This window comes from Trypanosoma brucei, chromosome 11 (genome assembly GCF_000210295.1).
Source record: "Trypanosoma brucei gambiense DAL972 chromosome 11, complete sequence".
NCBI lineage: Eukaryota > Euglenozoa > Kinetoplastea > Trypanosomatida > Trypanosomatidae > Trypanosoma > Trypanosoma brucei.
Genome location: NC_026744.1, coordinates 2,756,510 through 2,775,594, shown reverse-complemented (window position 1 = coordinate 2,775,594; position 19,085 = coordinate 2,756,510). Strand labels below are relative to the sequence as shown.

The window sequence follows — 19,085 nt, the reverse complement described above, 5'->3', positions numbered from 1 at the left end:
GTGTTCATGCAAAGTGAATGTACAAGTAACAAGGCGCTCCCATGTATAAAGAGCGTGCGTGACAACATAACCAATCGCCACCGGCTGGTGTATAAAAAAGTAGTGACATATGCGTGAAGAAAAATGATGGTAAGACAGACAACGGGAGACAATTCCCATCTACCTCTCTACGAGTTTGTATATTACAGGAGCTGCACTCGGCCTGTTTCATCCCCAAGCACGAACATATCGCGGTTGCTCCACACGGTGCATGCAGTCACGAGCGCATTAGCCTCAGAGGGCAGAGCATTCAGCAGCGGAATTTCACGCTCTCCACTTTCCTCACTGGAAGAGGATGCCTCCCGAAGAAAACCACCAAAATTGCTACAATGCCCGTTTTCATACTCGTTGTCCTTTCCATCCACACCTCTATTATATGAAGATAACTGTGTGCGAGAGTTGTTCGGCTGTTTTACCAAGGAACTCCCATCATAAAGCAACAGTTTGCCGGAAGATATGTGTGGACAAGCCACAACCCCAGAGGACTCCATAAGGGAGAGACGTGGTGGCGGTAAATGAAACGTTGAGGATGAACGCTGGAAGTCCGGGCACAGACGCCGTGCCAACAGCTCCATGTCGCTCTGTCCAACGCTTACAGCTTCCACGCAGCCCGCTAACGTGTTAAGCCACACAACGTTGCGCAGGGGATATGAGTACGATGGATGGAGGCGACAGATTGACGCCGATGTCATATGTTGGGCCACGCACTCTCTGGTGCAACGCACGTCCCACAGCTGCAACGCTCCAGCCTCCGTTCCTAGAAGTATGTTCGCAGGGTTGCCTTGGCACAAGGATGTTACGCATGCGAGTGGATCACGGCGGCCTGTATGGGGGTTGTGGGCCCCAATAGTGTATTGGCGCGTTAAGACTCCAGTACATGCCTCCGCCTTTCCGCTACGACTGTCTAACCACACGGACAACCCTGATGACAGCGCCCCCAAACTAACGTATCTGTCCATTGGCATAACATCGTTTGCGTAGGCGCTTGAACCATCCTCAACGTTTCCGTTTTCCTTCACATCCGTCAGGTTGAACCGCTGCTGGGGCTCACTCGTCTCCTCGTCAACATTCTCCAAGTCAAAGATATCCACCACCGGGGCTCTATGGTAACCGGCAATAACATGAAGTGAAGACGACAAAAATTGCAACGCTGAGAGGGCAAACCCGAGACTCGAGAAGCCTTGCGGCTCAACTGAAACTAGAGGGACTGCAGCACCAGGAATGGAAGGTACATCTAAACTCTCCATCCAACTGCTAATTGCGTAGGTAGAGAAGCGTCGCCGCTGGCATACAACGGCAAATTGCTCCTCCATGTCAAACACCACGTCTGTTACAGGGGCTAGTGCCCTTACCGCAACATTTATGCCACTCCTCTCACCCCTCGTCGCGACATACACTGGTGACGGGATCACAGTCCGGAAATCATCGACGTTCATCGAACCAAAATGTCGTTTTAAACCCTCTACTTGTGCGTGTTGAGGTAGTGCAAGTAGTCCTTGGCACCGCTGCCGCCACTTTAGTGGCGCACGCACCTCGTTGTCACGGCTCAACCGACTGGGGTCGGTCAATAAACCGTCCACTCTGTAATGAATACCCACAAGACGGGGCGCCAGAATACGCTCCACAAAGAACGGCCCCGTGCGTAGCAACGCCTCCCGTTCCCTCGCGTGCTGACACATCAAACGAATGTCATGATATGTAGCTGCTTCCCGCGGCCGCTTCCTGCTAGTCATTGCAAGTGTTAAGTGGTTGTCGCCTATCCTACCTCTCACTCCACCCCACTTATACCGGACCGCTTCCACTCCGCAGCTATGGTATATCCTACGGTAAAAGGAAGCGTCTCTCTTTAGTAAATTGCCGGTGATGGAGGCACATGTTTAAAAAGAAGTGAAGAAGAGGAAGAGAAACAGTTCGGCAAAAGGGTAGGGAGAACGTGCGGAGCGCCATTCACCTTGAACAGACAGATTTCCTCCCCCCCCACACACACACAAACACGGTCCCTAAAGACACTTTCATATATTTTTTGATTCAAGGAAGAGTCATAAACCAATAAACTGAAACATCCTACTTAGAGCACGCCCAGAGGCTGCTTAGATATTAATGATTGACAAGCAAGCATCATTCAGTGTTACAGGAGAAGAGCATACGTACAGATATAGTTTTATAAACCGTACTCACAGCTAAAAGCGACCATATCTATGCCTCTCTATATATTGGACAGCCGCCTCCTCCCTATGAACATTTTTTATAAAGGAGGGAGAGTCGTGTATGACCGCGTACTCTCAACCTTATCTATAATCACTGGGAACTTCAGTTTCCCCACAAGTACAGTTTCAAGCTATTTTTTCACATCAAAGTTTCCATTTGTAGTACTCAAGCTTCCTTGCCAGCAACCTCTCCAGGCGTTTGCTTAACCTATCACTCAAGTTGTACGCACTCGCGAAGTCGCCCACAAGCTCCTCCACAGTGTCACCCCTGTAAACATCAAAGGTACCCCTCTTGTCGTCGGGCATCCTTACATCCACGCATAACACAGGTGGTGAAGTTCTCCGCCAACGGTGAAGGGTCATTACGCGCGAACGATACGATCCCCTTCCCGCTGCATCGCAGGGGCCGTAATGGCTCTCGTCTTCTACCACTGATCCGTCCCGCTGCGTCCCGGTAGGATTCTTCACAATTCTCACAGATGAAAGGGAAGTACTTGAATCGTCACGTCCCTCGCACTCTTGCGGCAACCTACCACGGCTACTGCTGCTACGGTTCCTCCTCTTCGAGCCGCTACGGTTTCTCCTCTTCGAGCCGCTACGGTTTCTCCTCTTCGAGCCGCTACGGTTTCTCCTCTTCGAGCTGCTTTTCCGCGAAGGTCGCCGTGGCGTAGCGGACGAGCCTCTAGACTTCTGACGGGTTTTTTGTTTACCTCCTTTCGTTTTCGTGGTTGACCTACCCCTCCTTTGGGCACCTGCGGCCTCTGGAGAGCCCTCATCCGCCCTTCGCAACTTTCTCCCTTCGCACTTGTTGGGACTCGTAACAACCGCCAGTGCACTCCGATGCGAAGACGATCGTCTGGAACGAGCAACGGGTGTACAGGAGTCACCTTCACAGGAATTGGCGATAGACATTCTGCTCACTACAGACACCCCGTCCAGTGTTTTACCGTTTGCACCGATGGGCAAAGGGTACAAGCCCTGGTTGCCCCGTCCCATCACCCGTTGCAGTGCATCAGTACCTGTAGATGACGAACCCAGGATGGATGACCGTCTCCTACTATCAGGGCTGAGGTACACGTCGGCCGCAGTTACACCCAAGAGATCGTGGCCAGAGAGTGCGGAGCAAATATCGGATATGCCCGGCCACCCAACCGAAGGTTCACCAGCGGCAGTGCGCCGGAACGAAGAGGAAGCTGCAGCAGACGACACCGTATTTTTGCTTGATGCTCCCTGTGTGCTTTGATGTCTTCTAAGCGTTTGTATACTTGAACATATCGTATTGGGGTCACAGAACCGCACACCGCAAGTGTCACCCCTTGGGACACCCTCACCATCCAATCTATTGGTGCCTGATGAAGGAGTCAAGAGGGCCTGAAGTTCCCTAACAAATACGCGTTTGAAGGCACTGTATCCCACAAGTCGCTGTCCATTTGTTTCATTTAACGATAGCTCCGAGAAAAAATTCTCTGCGAGCGGAGACCACACCTCGATACCCAGTTGCCGTAGGGCACCGTTCACACCATCGATGCCCATCTCGTTCCCGTTGACAGGCGCGTTCGCAAGCCACAACTCCTTCACGAGCTCGCAAATCGCATGGTAGCGCTCACTATTTCCCACATAGTTTTCCCACTTGGTGATGCGTTGACTTCGGGGGTTTATTTCCGGATGAAAGGTCTCATTTGGTAACCAATATTTCGGTAAACCAACATAGTGTGGTGGCACGTACCCTTCGCTAGGTTTTGGACATCGTTTGTCAAATTTCCCAGAAACGGACGTGCTGATTCTAACCCCAACGCCTCCACCGTGTCGTGGGCTCCCCCACCTTCCAACAAGTTCATGATCCCTGTTCCCTTTTGCTTTATTTCCAGGCTCATTGTTTCCATTTGAGTATTGACATGGCTCATCCTCCAACAAGCCCTTCTGGTTGTTGCTTTGGTTTTTGTCAGCAGAGACTGTGTGAAACGAGTACAAAGACTCACTAAACATACACCTACTGAAGCGTGATTTGCGCAGACGTACGTAAGCACATGCCCGTGTGAGTAAGGAGTTGATGTTCACACAAAAAAAAATCAGGTGGATACCAAGGGCAGTTCTGGTGTGGATGGATAAAGAGAAAAAACAGTAGTGACAAAATTGGTTCTTGAAGGAAAGAGGGCCGAACATGCATACGAAAACACAACACTAGTTCGCAGAAAAGCGCGTGTTTCACAATCGTCAACGCTTAATGAACTAAAGACACGCATCCCAACATTGTCTTCGTTTGTTGTGAACTTCCCCCACCACTCACATACCGGCGTGTGATTATTCTTTTACTCGCAACCGGCATTATCGCTTACTTATTCTTTCTTACTTCATATCGATTGTTTAGATGCATTAAGAGTCGGGACGCAGTTTGGTTGTGGCCGCATCGAACCGCAAAGTCTCCTTCACATTTGTTGCTGAGACTGCAGGCGCCGCCAACAATCCGCGCGCGTACATCTCAGTTAGAAGTGTGACCCCGAAAAAGTACCTGCCAGACAGCTTGGGTACCCAACGAGGTGATCTACGCTATATCGTATCGAGTTCTGTAACTCTGCCAGCTCCTCAAGAACATTAATTAACTCGGCACCACACTTTGTTATCAGTGGGCCGTGTGAATGAATGACGGCAGCCAATATGCCCTGTACCAAATCGACATTCTCGCGCCGCTTCAGCCACTCCGCCACAAATGACAACAGCCCATGCAGGCAGTCCTTAATACGCTCCAGTTCCTTCTCCGTGTAAGAGCAACCCTCCACATAGTCGACCGCACGCTTGATCTCCAAGTCAACAGCCTGTGGTGAACCAAGGGAAAGGATGTACGACAAAAAAGCATCATGTTCGTTCCGCACAAGCATCTGCTGCACCGGCGTGAGCTGGGCTATCGGGGCACTCACCACCCGCGATACAAGAGTCTCCTTATCTTTTGAGTTTGAAGCTGCAACAAGGAACGTGGGACGCAATTCCTGCGTGGTTGGTAGAAAGAAGGGAACGTCGCGCTTCTTGGGTGGAAGGAGCGGTTGGTTCTTTTCCCTTATCTGCTCCAACAGGGTAAGGTCGAACCACATGGAGCGGGGCACGCCAGCTAGGCGCATGCCACCGGAAATAATCTCATCAAGCTCAGCCCATTTTACTTTTTCCCTCTCAATTTGCATTAACGCAGTATCCTTCTTGGCGTCAAAAAGCTCTACCTCCTGCTCAGCGTTTCCACCAGCACCCGCTATGTCGCCCAACATTCCATCATCATTACCATCGCTTTCACCCTCCTCCTTGACTTCATTACCTGAACCCGGGAGCCCTTTCTCACACTTCACAGCATTGTCAACAGTATCATCCTCTGCATCCTCCGCGGCGCCATGAGCTGTAGGAAAGTGCAGCTGTGGCAGTTCCTCCACGCTGCGCGCCCTCGGATCCGTTATTACCTCTGGAACAAAGCCATAACGCAAATTATTTGACCAAAGGAAGGCACCACGCTCACCGGCATGCGTAGAGACCATAAATAGAGCATCTGGGTGGAAGGCAAGTGAGATGGCCGGAGAAGCTAGGCGGTACTGCCCGACACAGGCAGAGGAGGCAAGATCCCAAACAAGTAGTGCTGCATCGCCAGATGCCGACACTACGTAACGATACGAGTCTGGCGCAAGGGCTAGGGTTGTAATGGGGCTGGTGTGGCCGCTGAACGTTCGTACGGGCACGCGCAACTCTTGGGTTGTAAGCCCAATGTCGGGGTTGCAGTGGTATACACGAATGGAGAAGTGCTGCGCGGCAATAAAGAGAGACGACGGTTGATGAATACATGACTTATGCAAAGGACAATCAGTCTTCACGACGGTGCGGAGGCGACAAGTGAAGAGACTCCACAACTTAATCATCGAGTCAAGACCTGCAGTTACAACAATGTTGTTTCCACAGGCCACCTCAACGCACTCCACTGAACCACAGTGTGCCCGGTCGTCCGGCTTCAGTGAGGAGTCAAGCAACTGCCGTACGCCTTTATTCTGAATACTGACAACAGATACATCACCGCTCGAGTACCCGATAACAGCAAAGTTCCCGCAGTCGCTCATGGCGACGGCACGTGCGATGTGCATCGACGTCTTAATACCGCTCAGCTTACAATCTAGAGAACGAGTGTCCATGCGCCAGCCGCACATCTTTGACGAAGATTCATGAATAGAAACAATGCTCGCCCACTGGTAGTTCCTTGCAGTGCAGCTGGCAATAGCAACAGCAGGTGGCATCTTCATCGCCTCACGTCCCATCTGCTTCTCGCGCCCCCGTCGGCCCAACTGGCCCTGAGACAATTCCCATGACGCACGATCTGAAAATAGGTGCGTCACACGGAGCGAACGATCGGTACCGGCAGTCAGCAGCAAGTCGCTGTTATAAAACTTAGCCTCTGTGCAGCTCCCCATATGACCCCGACGCTCACGCACCAGCACGCCAAGACCGTCTACAGTGTCAAACCTAAACTGCATCAATGCATTGTCAGCTCCAGCTGTAACAATGGTGGCAGTTTCTGTTGGCAGAACAACTATGGAGTGAACGGTATTGGTGTGTGGGGACTCCAGCACCTCCGTCTCAGTTTTCACTTGCTTGCCACGCGTCAGAAGACCGTCAAGGCAGCCATTTTCAAGGTCCCACATCGCCACCTCGCCGGAGCTAGACCCGGCGACGAGGACATCCTTGTCGGTTCGGAACGCCAGCGCAGTCACGGCACCTCTCTCCTCCTGGTCAAATGACATGATATCCTCGTTAGTAGCCATGTTGAGAACAACTACACGGCCGTTGCTTGTGCCATATGCGATGATGTCCTTGAAGTTACTTGCCGCTAGAGCCGTGATCTGCGCACCAGGCTCTCGCTTTTCGCGCCACAGGCAGACACCGCTTTTGAAATTGTATAACTGCAGTGATCCCTGTGCAGTCGCCAAAAGAAGTTTGTTGTTGTATCCGGCAGGGGTAACCATCGCGCGTGTCTCCTCACTACCATCAACAAGAAACTCTGTGAGCATGTTCCCGCTCTTTATCTCCCGCACCACTACACGTTTATCGTTACCCACACAGAAAAGAATATCATCCACAGCAAGAATGTGATCCACTCTGCTCTGCGTAACGTCGTTGTGCATGCAGTTCCAGAGCGGCTTGTGATGCACAAATGCATGAATCCGAGGCCCTTCGGCAACAAAACGATACTTCCCTGCCTGTGTTACAGCCCTCACCCTCTTCTCAAAGTGCGGCCCACCGCGAAGCATTGTAAGTTCTTTCCCCCGAAACAACTGAAACGTGCGTCCTGTGGCAACCATCAACTGCGGTGCGCCGTATAACATTGTGCTACTGACTGGCAGCTCACCACATACGCTTCCGACCACACGAAATGGGGAGAAGCTTTCCATCCACTGAGAGGGGAATATCGAAATAGTGGCCCCAACAACTAGCCCCCGCAAGGTAAAAAAGGGATAACGGAGACGAAACCAAATAAAAGAGACCGCAAACGCCAGGCAAATATTCCTTCCTTTGACGCAACTAACCGCACCCGCACGATCCTTTCGGCTTTCTTCCTTCCTTCCTTCCTTCCTTCCTTTTTTTTTTTCTACATTTGGTGCAACAGGATCAAAAGTACGCATGCAGAGGGGAGCAGAAAACGTGTGGATGCGAGGCACAACCAACAAGTGCATCTTCCTACGAGGAGAAGCCAAACAAGTAGCCGTATTTAATGACACTTCAATACCCTTCCCACACTGTTCTCGCATAAACCAGGTCTCCTCTCCCTCTACCGTACACCACATAGTTACTAGACGGGAAACACGCTCACATAAAATAGTTAAATAAGTAAATCACTTGTAACCACCGCCATTGCCTCTTTCCCTTACCTCTCACCATCCCCACACGAAGGAAGGAGCAGATATAGACGGACCAAATATATATATATATACAAACGTATTTGTATATGTATCGAACGTAGGAGACACGTCAGGAGGGAAAGGGAAGAAAACATGTCACATTCACTTCCCTCTGCCATTTTCACAATAACGACACGCAAATGAAAAAAAAAGGGGGAAAAGATAAGGATAAAAGGAAACAAAAGGGACAAATTGGTCCCAACAGCGGCATTCTTTCACTTCAACTCCTCTCTGACAGTGAATAATAGAAACTATCCGTGTTATCACTCCCATGATCACTTTTTTTTTTTCCTCTCACACACCTCGCCAAAGACTCCCCCAACAGAAGCATACAGCAGAGAATATGAAGAGGCGAAAGGAATAACACAGGCAAGAATGGTGCCGCTGCAAGGGTCTTTAAAGTAAAAAAAAATTAATTTAAATTAAAAACACCAGAAACGCTAAGTTCCCGAGGATAACACAGAACTCAACAACTATGCTTGAGATGTGGTTAAAGAACCGAGGAGGGAGGACTCCCCCGTTTGAAAACCAGCATATCAATTGAAAAATAAAAAAATACAGGAAACAAAAAAAAGCTATGGCACTCTAGTAATACAAAAGCCAAAAGGCAAGAAGGGAGAGGGTAACAAAAGGAAAAAAAACACAAAGAATAGAGGTACGATTATAGGCCCATGTAAGGTATAACACATTAATATATATATATATATTAACGTATGCGTGTACTTTTGTTCTTATACATATTGACGTTGATGAGAAGAAGGAGATGATAAAATAAAAACAAGTCGAAAATAAAGTCAAAAGGTTAAACCCAGAGGCTTTAAAACCTGTAGGTAGCGGTACCAATAATACCAACAGTGCACGAAGGTGCGGTAGTGACAACTACACACAAAAGAAAAAGAAAAACATGGAGAGGAGGGGAGCGACGTGTACCTTGTCACATTTACAAAATAGGGAAGGAACCCACCAAAAGCATCTACGCCGGGGAAGAAAGAAGAAAGCCACGGTCACTAAAAGAAGGGGGTAACCAACTAAAGATATGCATGAAGAAAAGAGACCCCGCCCCCTGCAACTCTTTCTCATATCCGAAATCCCCATTTCCTCCCACAGTGTTGACACATTGGTAAAAAAAAAACGTACACGCGCCCTCCACCAACTCCTTCCCTTTTTTTTCCCCCTCAAAAGAATGTGAGGCAAACAACATGTCGTTACGCTTTTCTAACCCCAACTAAAAATTGAGAGTGGGGGTGGCTATCTGCTAACACGCAGAATCGCAGAAGAAATGGGTAAACGTCCACACAAGTAAGAGGCAAAATGAATGAAACCAAATAAAATGGAAAGTTAAATTAGCAAAGCGGAGTCGGACTTGCTATAAATCCGAAACGATACACGTGGAACCAACCTACTCAGTTAATGAACCTTCTGTGTAGTAAAGGCTCTGGAGGGGGTTGATGCCCCGGGAGTTGTGACCGCTGGACTCGTCCGGATAATACGTTGCATTCACAAAGTCAAGTTGGGGGCGGAAAGTGTGTTTCCACGTTTTGCAGTAACGACTGGGTTTCTCTGGCGGTTGCAGTAGCTCCCCATTACCGTTGCACGCATCCTTCTTGATGACATTTATCTTTCCACTTAGCACATACGATGAAACAATGTCTATACGACTTTGTCCCCTTAAAGGGTCATAACATTGAAAATAGTTTGACCATCTCCCTTTTCGGTCGGAAGATTTTTCGTCACGAGCGAGCGAGTCCACGACCAACAGCTCCGTTCTTGCCGATCCGGACCGCGTGCCGGGGCCATGCATAGAGAAAACTTCAACATCAAGAAACGTACGGCAGCTGCAGTTCGACGTTACAGCAGTCGGTGAAGTGTTTTGGGGCACCTCTAGCGTACAGAGAGGTATGCGAGCCGCCTCCCCGCGTTTAACGACCTGGCGCAGTGAACACTCCGAAATAACATTTCTGGTATGACGGGTTTCTATGAGTGAGTTCATTTGATAATGGGTAACAAGAGAAAAATTAATCATCAAAACATTAGATAATCCCCGTTCATTGTCAACTAACCCATGGAAACGCACAGTTGCGCCCCCGGTAAATACCACACGCCCGAAAGATAGCGTGATGGTAACACTTCCCCTGCCAAATAGCCCTTCAATTGGTACCTCTAGACGATGTTCCCACCTCGCATCTTGACGGACACGCTGCACGAGTTGATTGAGGCACGCGGCGGCATCAACATTATTCTGAGCGTCGCTGGCTCCCGGAGCTGCTGCTTGACCACCGCCCTTCAAATCGTCACCACCACGACGAGTCCCCCTTTTATTACCAGAACAAGAATCAGCTTGTTGAAAAACACTCATCCCTTGTTCCGACTCATTCGCAGATGCCCGCGGTTGTAGTGCGTCCTCAGTGCCATGCCCACTCTTCTGGTCCTCGGTTGCATCCTCATTGGTGTTGACGCCGCTGGTACCATCCAACCAGTTATTCACTGAAGGTTTTACCAGCTGAGACCTTAATGGATCCATCGACGCAGGGTGCGGTGCACCGAACGGGGTAGTCGTTAAGAGCCCACCGGCATCGGTCACGGAATCACTGGAGCCACTACATTCGTTGGGTGCGTAAAGCGGCATGTTGTGATTCATGCAAATGCAGTTAGTCCCTTGAAGCCCGCTCAAAGATGCCCACCGGTCTTCTTCGGTCCCAGAGGCGGCGTCACTGACAAGAAGAACGTTTCCATCAAACATTGGAACGGTTTTTAAGTACGCATTCATCCAACGGGACTCATCCAGCGGGAGTGCCTTAACACTGAATGGTGCATCGGTTGTTGAGAGCAGACGGCCTCTCGAGAGCAGCGTCGATGTTACAGTGTATTTCAGCCTTGAAGCACTTCCTCGTATATGGTACTCATGAGTAGGCGGTAGTGCGGAGGGGAGCCTCACTTTGAAGGGAAATGTGTAGGTTCCGGGCATCAGTCCTGACGATTGAATACCCGCTAATTCCACATCACTTACCGACGGTGATCGATTGAAGTCACTCCACTCATCGCTATTGGCACCCTCCGGATTCCCGTCACCTTCCGAAACAACGGATACCTGCGAATTCTCGCCGGGACATCCCGCTACGACGACGCGCTGCCTGTAATATGTGGCTTTGGCAGCATCTTTGCCAAGGATTTTTCCGAAGGAGCTCTTCAGACGCGTAAACTCCTGACCAAGCAGCACAACCTCCAGTACCGAATATCCCAGCGGTGCATCCACCCAAACCTCTACAATTCCTCTGAGCACCTCACCGGGTTGTAAAGATAACCGCTCCAACAGTATACGATGCGCTGTTACATGCTTAGCGGCACGATGAGTCTTCATTACCTTTACCTTTTTCGTGTTTCGTCTTTCCCTTCCCTCCTTAACAAATGCAAATACCTTTTTTCTTCCGTCACTCCTAAAGTTTAACAAAATACCGTTCACCGAACAGTGCAGAAAAAAAAAACAACTTTGGTGTTGACCGAAACAGCAACAAAAGAAGAAAAGAAGGAAGGATGCGGTTAGCCACAACTAATACCTCAAGAATCACACGTCCGAAGGTTCCATATACCTTCCCCCTTCAACTGTTGCCTCTCGCTTTTGCCTCAAAGGAGCACTGAGAACTTTTGTTAACACCTAATTATAGGCGGAAAGGTGATACAGAGCCACGTTGCTTACAACCGCGGTTGCACAGTCAGATGTTATGCGAGGGGTTGTAGGAGAATACACAAGCCTTTGTCAAAAACTGTACACCTGCTGTGCTGGATTTTTGACGATTTGATGCAAGAAACGTCCGCCAATCGTCTGCAATTGCATCTTGTGAAGCTATTGCCCTGTTGCGGTTACTCACAAACAAGTGAAAATGGGGAGGTCGAGTAACGGCAAAAAGTAAGTAGAGAAACATAAATATCAGAGCAGTGGTGCCGCAGAACTACTCTAAGAGGAAGATATAGCCGTGTTAGCGCTGGGTATTCGGACAATTTATCCGCCTCTCACAAATCCAAAAGAAGTTCCCGCGCAACCGTGTACACTCAGGTGGGCCTGAGAATCCAACGACCATTAATAAAACACGACCCTGCTTTCATCATTTTCGGTTTGTTTCGCTTTTTGGGGTCAAGCCATTGCAACTGTTTCCCATATTATCGATCGTCGCCAATATTTACGTCTGTCTTAGCGTCCGCCGCTTCTTCACTGGTGGTCCTGAAATCTCCTCTGACATGCTCGCCGTTCCCGTTTCCGTCGCACCAGCAACCGACGGGGCACTGTCGGTTGTGAAAGTGTTTTCAGGGGTAAATATTGCCTGCTCCGCTGCTGCTGAGGTTGACAGAGAGTCGTGTGTGTCGCTACTCCTCGTTCCTGCGTAATCCAACAAACGCGCCTCGGCTGCAGCGGCTGTTGACAGGGGCGTATACGACAGCGTCGTCCCACTTGTTCGGATGGGTGTTGGGACGCTTTCTATGGGTCCACCAATGTCTTGCTCTCGTCTCTGCTTCATATCTGCAGACTGCTGTAGCACTATTGCAAAGGACGTGCGCAAGTATTGAAGTTCGTGGTTCACGATATTTGATAGCTTAATGCCGGGTATAAACACGGGTGATCCCTCCGCTTCAAACACTGACATGCTCTGTTGGAGTTTCCGTCTCCGCACTGCACGCACTTCATCAACGAGCCGCACTACCTCCGCTACATGTGGAACATCTTCCGCAGCGGCACTGACTTCGCACAACTTCTTGACCACCTCGAAGAAGTAGAAGGGAAGTGCTTCGAATGTTGTTTCATTTTCCTTCTCTCTCTCCAGCACCTGGCGAAGATGCGGCAAAGCGACGTAGGGCGGCGGTTGAATAGTGCAAGTGTCCGTCTGTCGGATGTGGAGCGCAAGCCACAGCGGCACATCGGTGGGGAAGTTGGGTGTAAAGGGCCCGTAGCGACCACCGAATGCAGTTGAAATGCGTGGCATGGTGAAACGAGGCACAATCGTCACTGTGACCTCCATAGCGGCGAAGGAGGCAAAGTGATACATTGTGAAACTACCGCTGCGACTGTTTCCAGCATGGATCGCCACCGGATGGGACGCGGCACTACCGGCAGACATACAAAATAGGTATGCAGTTAAAAACTTAATATTCCTTTTGCCACACACCTTACCACCTCGTTGGTTCTCAAAAATGTTCCCTAATATCGTTTCCAGCCCCCGTGGGTGGGCGCGTGCGAGAAGATGTCCTTGGCGTGTGAACTACTCTTCTGTCGATTTCGGTGATGAGGGCACTTACATGTATTCTCGGCGGAACTCAGTTCGGTGTCGCGGCTTGTATGTAGCTACGACCCTTTTCCCGAGGATGCGGGTCGCCAAAATTGCCTTAAAGGTTCATTCATTAACATATATGCGAATAGGGAGGAAATATATATTTGAGTGAACCAGTGCAAGTTAATGAGAAAGTGATAACAGTGCCATGAGCTTATTTCAAGTAACGGCTTGTTATGGTTGCGATAAGCACAGGGAGAGACGGCGTTGACGGTCAGTATGATCGGTATTATAACCCTGTAATAATACAATATGCTATTAGGCAAATCTAAGCGTTGGCAGCACGCTAACTTGTTCTTGCACGAGTGCAGGCACCCATTGCGAACCTTTTTTAGCAATCGCCCACCATAGTACTTAATCATAAGTTGGGAACCCCAAAGCAATGAGCCCACTCAAACTGATCTGAAAGTCGTTAGTGGCTACGCGCACCATAACCACACAAAGAGAGTACTTTGCTTTGGCATAGAGGATAGTTCTTCTGCATCCCTTCGACCAACCTTTTCCTTCCCTCAGTGATGCAACACAACAAGTAGAAGCGCCTTCCTTCCGCACTTACCACACACTATCCTCCTGAATAGTATATAGCGTGTGGCATAAATGAGAGCAGAGTTTAGCTTCTATCCTTATGACCCCGCTCACACAGCGTAACAGACACGGTAACTGCAGTTGCACCCAAATTGAAGTCGTTACATACGCCATGTGACCACATCACCTCTTTTTTTTATTAATCAGTAGACGTGGTCGTACAGGAGGGAAGCCAGGAAGTATCTTGCGAACATCGCAACTATGCAAGAGACAACCTGTAGTTTCAACGCCGCACGCGTCAAATCCCGCTCATGCATATCACCACGTAGAAGCAAGATGGCGTTCAACAGCGTGTAATTACCACTGTTCTGCATGACGTCCCTCTCCATGTCCCACCGAGGAACGCGGTGGCGGGGGCATGGCACGATTCGCAGTAGCTGCGGAAGCGAAATTGCAAAGTTAACAAGCTGTGGCACGAAAAAGAGCATGAGTGTCTTACTGTAGACACCTGTTACGCCAGCGACCGAAAGGACAGTGCCTGCGAAATATGTATAACTGTCACCCACAAATATGGAAGCAGGGTACGAGTTGAAACGCCAGAGGGCAGCGCTCACACCAACAAACGGTACGAGCAGCGCAATGGCTAGGAGTTGCCCTGAGGTGGCAGGTCCACCGTAGCTCGGATCACTTTCTAGACGCATCTGCATAATGCAGTGCACTATAGATGCCACAGCAATCACAATACTTTGCCCTACTTCCACACCATTAACACCAGCGAGAATATTTATGCTGTTCGTGCAGAAGATGCACAACAACGACAGACCCACAAGGTAGAAGACACCGAGGTACAGCGTGGGTGAACCAAGGTAAGGTGTGAGGAGGCGGGGAACGATGACCTCGAGGCTTCCCTTGTACGTCATGACAAGTGGGATGGTGCCTATGGCCGAGAGAAGTATTTTGTACCTCCAACGCAGGTCGAGCACATCATCTACAAATCCAAGAAGGAGCATAACGGCAATGGAAGTCACTGATCCATCCAGTTGGCGGGAGACCCTACCAAAGGTCACAGAAGTGGTTATCAAAACGGCAGAGAGGTACACAGCACCTGCAAGAATGCCAAATGACTCCGGCACGACGAGTCGCTTCTCGCCCTCGTCTAGCTCGTCATACGGTTTCGATGCAATCTTCTTTCGTTGCTCCGGCGTTGTTTTATTAATATCTATTCCGCAGAGCCTTCTTTGTATTAGCTTTATGCGGGCCCCCTGTACAAAACGCACGGTAGCAAAGTAGGCAACGATACCACTGATTAACACTGCAACAAGCTCGTATCTGTGAGTGGTAACCGACTGAAGGATATGTTGTGTGGCAGTGACTGTCGCGTGCATAGGCTTCTTTTTGGCGCAAGCGTCGTGACAGTAACGAGTGCTTCGGCAATCCAACGATATTCACCAATTGCCACCCCGTGATACTTCAAGTCCGGTTGTCAACAACACTGGCAAACCACGCATAAAGCGGCGTAATTGAATCATGGAAAGAAGAGACGCAGAGAGATAGATAAAAGGAAAATATTCAAGTGCATTGATTCGCACATTCCAAGGAAAGTAAGAGACAGTGAAGCCCATGCACCGAAAGCGAAAGAATGGAGTAGGAGATCAAATTTTAAGGCTGAAAACCCTTGTAAAAGCTTATCCAGGTGTACAAGGGGGGGGGCGCAAGTTATTACTAATTAGTGCTACAAGTAGGTGCTGATTACACGAGCCACCGGCACCCCAAAGCTAAGTGACTGTAAATACCATGCATAGCATTGGTACATCACTCAGTCATCCCAGATATCGGGGTTGCTTTTGAAAAGCAACCCGCCGTCATTCTTATTCGTCCCCTTCGCTTCCTCATTAGGTTTTTTAGTCGCATGCTTTGACGCAGTCGCCCTCCCCGCCATGGAACCCGTGGGGCACTCTTTGTAATCACCAGAATCACGTGCGTCCTCCAAATCGTTACTCTCCTCCTCATTGCTGCCATCCGTCCCTCCGTCAGTGATGTCACTATCCGTTGAGGATACCTCCAATGCAGCATCCACCTCCCCTTCTGCCTCCCCACGGGCCACCCGCCGGCACGCCCAAAAGCGGTGCGATCGGCTGGGTGTAAGGGCAGCAAGAAAAGCTGCGGTTTGCTGCAGCACCTCCACTGAAACAGAGGGATCATCCTCACCTTCCTCAAGGGGCAGAGTTATGCCACCGGGTCCAGACGCAGCGACGACCTCTTCCAGAGCCACCTTTACATTCAACTTTGCTCCTTTTTTCTCCTTTCCACGCTTCGTCACAGTGACAGGGGCCTTCTTTACCTTCTTCCGCGCATCTGCGGGTAATGTTCTCTGATCCACAGAGCTGCTCGGCCCCACTCCATCCGTTCCCGCGGCAGCAACATCCGACAGAAACAACTCTGCAGTCTCCCTTTCGCTCAATGGTTTCCGGCAAGGCACGGAGGTTGTTGAACGCTTCCGCCTGGGTTTCAGCCGCCGTCGTTCTCCCGCAGACGCTTGCCTCATTTACGTGGAAAGCAACTATTTTTACCAATTAGTGGGGGCCCAGATCCTACTTGACATTGCATGGAAAATGGTTCGGTAGAAACAAAACGGAAGCGATAGTGGTTGTATGTGAAAGTGAAAGCGCAATGAGGATGTGTCCAACAATGAAAATAATTGAACAAATGAAGCCCATGGCCAACACTAACAGAATGAGAAACATTGGCAAGCGCACCCGCGCAGATCAAGTCATTAGAAAATAAATTTAGCCGCATTGGTCTGCAGTGGGGCGCACCTCAATTGATGCATGTGAGTACATACAAGCATCACTATTTAAATGCCCGTCTGGAATACATCGTGTAGTTACGTACCTCTAATGAATGTATGGTATAGAACGGTGACACCATGCCCTGACCACCTGGGGGAAGGAGGCAGAACAGCGCGGCCAACCAACCTTCCGCCCATACAAGTTACAGTTTCAACCGCCGGGAAAGGTTTCAAACATTTTGCAAACGGTGTAACACAACATATACAGTGATGCTCTCTCAGGTCTTGCGCTTATGCTTGCTAGCTTTCTTCCTCAATACAGCAACCGCTTTCCGCGTGAACATCGCCCGAATCGCCGACTGTATCTTTGACACGGCTTCATAAACCGTATTCCTCCGCAGCTCCTCCGCTACTTTTGCAGCTTCCAGTTTTTCCTTTTCAGCATCTCTCTCTGCTTTCTTTTCCAGCTCCACCTCCTTGTCTTTGCGGGCCTTCTCTAAACGCTCGGCGCACTGCTGCCGCATTTGCTCCAGATCAATCTTACGTGCCTCAGCACGCTTCACCTCATTTTGATTCTTCCTGTCCCACTGCATAGCAAGATCATCCATCGCAGCAGTACGTTCTAAGAGATGCTCCTTGAACGCGGCATGCGCGCGTTCTTCCATCACATCCGTAGCTCTGTTTGCCTGCATGCCATCCAATACAATATGCGCCTTATCATCTGCAGCACGCTGCATTGCTTCGTGCGCAGCTTCGGCGGCCGCTCTCACCATATCACCGCGCTGCTTAGTTAGCTTTTTCTCTTGACGCAATTTCTGCCTCAGCTCGGCGACACGCAACTTCAACTCGGTGACTTCCTTCTCCCTCAATAATTTCTGGGTCTTGAGCTCTTGCTGAAGCTGTTTCACATTTTGATTCAGTTCTTTTTCCTTCAGCACAAGCTCACTCGCCCACAACTGAGCACTCTGCTCATCTGAAACTAGTTTGGCAAACTTTTCAAAGGTGGAGGTAAGCGGAATGCGCGCTGCTGAAGGGTTCCGCCCAGCTCGTTTCAGTTGTACCGAACTACCAAACCGGTTCATGGCAGTTGATAGAGTTGGTTCCCGCGCCTCCGTACCAGAACTGTCATTTGTCCCACTCAGCCTCGGTCCTCGACTGTAGCGTCTAGCCAAAAGGCCGGTTCTTGCAGACTGCGTCCGACCACTGGCGTACCCCACAGTGAGCTCTTTAATGACAGATTTGAGTAGCTCTATCAATTCTAACCGCTCGTTGCCAACCTTCTTCCAGTTGTCGGAGTCATTGGGATTGTCCTTAAGACGTGTGAAAAGGGCCTTATTATGTTCTCGTAGCCGCTTGGAGGTTTGCTTAAGCTCCTCTATGAGAGCCAGTTTATCCAAGTCTTGCACGGAAGCAAAGCAGCTCGGGTCTAAGGTCGGACCGCTCCTACTAGGATTGACACGCCCCACCTTTTGTAGGAGTTCGCCATACTTTTGTTCAAGGGCCTGCTGTTCTTGTACAAGGTCCCCAACGGTGGGTCGGACGGTGCGTTGTTTTGTCGCAGCTACCTGAAGGGCGTGATTTATCTCCCTTATTTCTCGATGGGATGTCTCACCCCCAAGTCCGGCGATCAACGCGGCTTTACGTGGTACCGTGTCGGCGGTAGTTGATTTCGCTTCTTTGGCGAATAGACTATTGGTTGTTCGTTGTTCGGTCACGAATGGAGAAGCATTGTAGCCATCGTCCGGAGCCGTAGTGTCGAGCAGGTTCAGCAGCTCCAAACGCCCTATTGCTTTCTTCAGGGCAGATACAACGCGATTTGTTGTGAGAAATGCAATTGGTGCAACTTCAATTTGCTGCCCTGTTGGGTTTGGATGCGCGGCGTTGAAAAGCTCGAGCGACTTGTGGTCAGAACAAATCGTACCGCCATTGGAGGGCGGGATCGGGGAAGGGTTCGCCGTGTGCGGCATCGACTTATCGTTTCGCATGGTGCTTTACAAGCTAAAGTTCTCTTTTTTTTTCTTCCCAATACCACTGCTCTCTTTCGTCGTGCAGTCTTTTACTCAAACCACCAGAAACTCAGATGTCAAGGTACACGAGCGGTTCGAACTGAAGCTTTCTAACCTCCCTTTCTCTGTTTCTTTGCTACCTTAACGGCCTGTGTCTACTCTCTGCCAATGGTTGCAGCGATAGAAAGCGCCCGCCAACACCGGTAAAAGTGAACTCAAAATAAAATTAGACTGCTGCAAGGAAGGTCACAGTTAGATCAGGCAATTGCAAAGAACGAAGGCAG

General features: G+C 49.8%; 9 protein-coding genes across 9 annotated transcripts; all 9 read right to left on the bottom strand.

The window, feature by feature from the left end:
• Positions 1 to 182: 182 nt before the first annotated feature.
• TbgDal_XI11770 (hypothetical protein, conserved) lies at positions 183 to 1,772 on the bottom strand (the record flags this gene model as incomplete). The annotated part of the gene is made up of 1 exon (XM_011782020.1): positions 183 to 1,772. The coding sequence occupies one exon, from the start codon at positions 1,770 to 1,772 to the stop codon at positions 183 to 185; it is 1,590 nt and encodes a 529-aa protein (XP_011780322.1).
• Positions 1,773 to 2,390: 618 nt separating this feature from the next.
• TbgDal_XI11760 (hypothetical protein, conserved) lies at positions 2,391 to 4,409 on the bottom strand (the record flags this gene model as incomplete). The annotated part of the gene is made up of 1 exon (XM_011782019.1): positions 2,391 to 4,409. One exon carries the CDS (start codon positions 4,407 to 4,409, stop codon positions 2,391 to 2,393), a length of 2,019 nt encoding a protein of 672 aa, XP_011780321.1.
• Positions 4,410 to 4,729: 320 nt separating this feature from the next.
• On the bottom strand, positions 4,730 to 8,050 carry TbgDal_XI11750 (hypothetical protein, conserved; the record flags this gene model as incomplete). The annotated part of the gene is made up of 1 exon (XM_011782018.1): positions 4,730 to 8,050. The coding sequence occupies one exon, from the start codon at positions 8,048 to 8,050 to the stop codon at positions 4,730 to 4,732; it is 3,321 nt and encodes a 1,106-aa protein (XP_011780320.1).
• A 1,513-nt stretch (positions 8,051 to 9,563) lies between these two features.
• On the bottom strand, positions 9,564 to 11,522 carry TbgDal_XI11740 (hypothetical protein, conserved; the record flags this gene model as incomplete). Its single annotated transcript, XM_011782017.1, has 1 exon — positions 9,564 to 11,522. The coding sequence occupies one exon, from the start codon at positions 11,520 to 11,522 to the stop codon at positions 9,564 to 9,566; it is 1,959 nt and encodes a 652-aa protein (XP_011780319.1).
• Positions 11,523 to 12,339: 817 nt separating this feature from the next.
• On the bottom strand, positions 12,340 to 13,272 carry TbgDal_XI11730 (hypothetical protein, conserved; the record flags this gene model as incomplete). The annotated part of the gene is made up of 1 exon (XM_011782016.1): positions 12,340 to 13,272. One exon carries the CDS (start codon positions 13,270 to 13,272, stop codon positions 12,340 to 12,342), a length of 933 nt encoding a protein of 310 aa, XP_011780318.1.
• Positions 13,273 to 13,496: 224 nt separating this feature from the next.
• TbgDal_XI11720 (hypothetical protein, unlikely) lies at positions 13,497 to 13,844 on the bottom strand (the record flags this gene model as incomplete). The annotated part of the gene is made up of 1 exon (XM_011782015.1): positions 13,497 to 13,844. The coding sequence occupies one exon, from the start codon at positions 13,842 to 13,844 to the stop codon at positions 13,497 to 13,499; it is 348 nt and encodes a 115-aa protein (XP_011780317.1).
• Positions 13,845 to 14,210: 366 nt separating this feature from the next.
• On the bottom strand, positions 14,211 to 15,392 carry TbgDal_XI11710 (UDP-N-acetylglucosamine--dolichyl-phosphate n-acetylglucosaminephosphotransferase, putative; the record flags this gene model as incomplete). The annotated part of the gene is made up of 1 exon (XM_011782014.1): positions 14,211 to 15,392. One exon carries the CDS (start codon positions 15,390 to 15,392, stop codon positions 14,211 to 14,213), a length of 1,182 nt encoding a protein of 393 aa, XP_011780316.1.
• A 431-nt stretch (positions 15,393 to 15,823) lies between these two features.
• Positions 15,824 to 16,552, bottom strand: TbgDal_XI11700 (hypothetical protein, conserved; the record flags this gene model as incomplete). The annotated part of the gene is made up of 1 exon (XM_011782013.1): positions 15,824 to 16,552. The coding sequence occupies one exon, from the start codon at positions 16,550 to 16,552 to the stop codon at positions 15,824 to 15,826; it is 729 nt and encodes a 242-aa protein (XP_011780315.1).
• A 521-nt stretch (positions 16,553 to 17,073) lies between these two features.
• TbgDal_XI11690 (hypothetical protein, conserved) lies at positions 17,074 to 18,780 on the bottom strand (the record flags this gene model as incomplete). The annotated part of the gene is made up of 1 exon (XM_011782012.1): positions 17,074 to 18,780. One exon carries the CDS (start codon positions 18,778 to 18,780, stop codon positions 17,074 to 17,076), a length of 1,707 nt encoding a protein of 568 aa, XP_011780314.1.
• Positions 18,781 to 19,085: the final 305 nt, after the last annotated feature.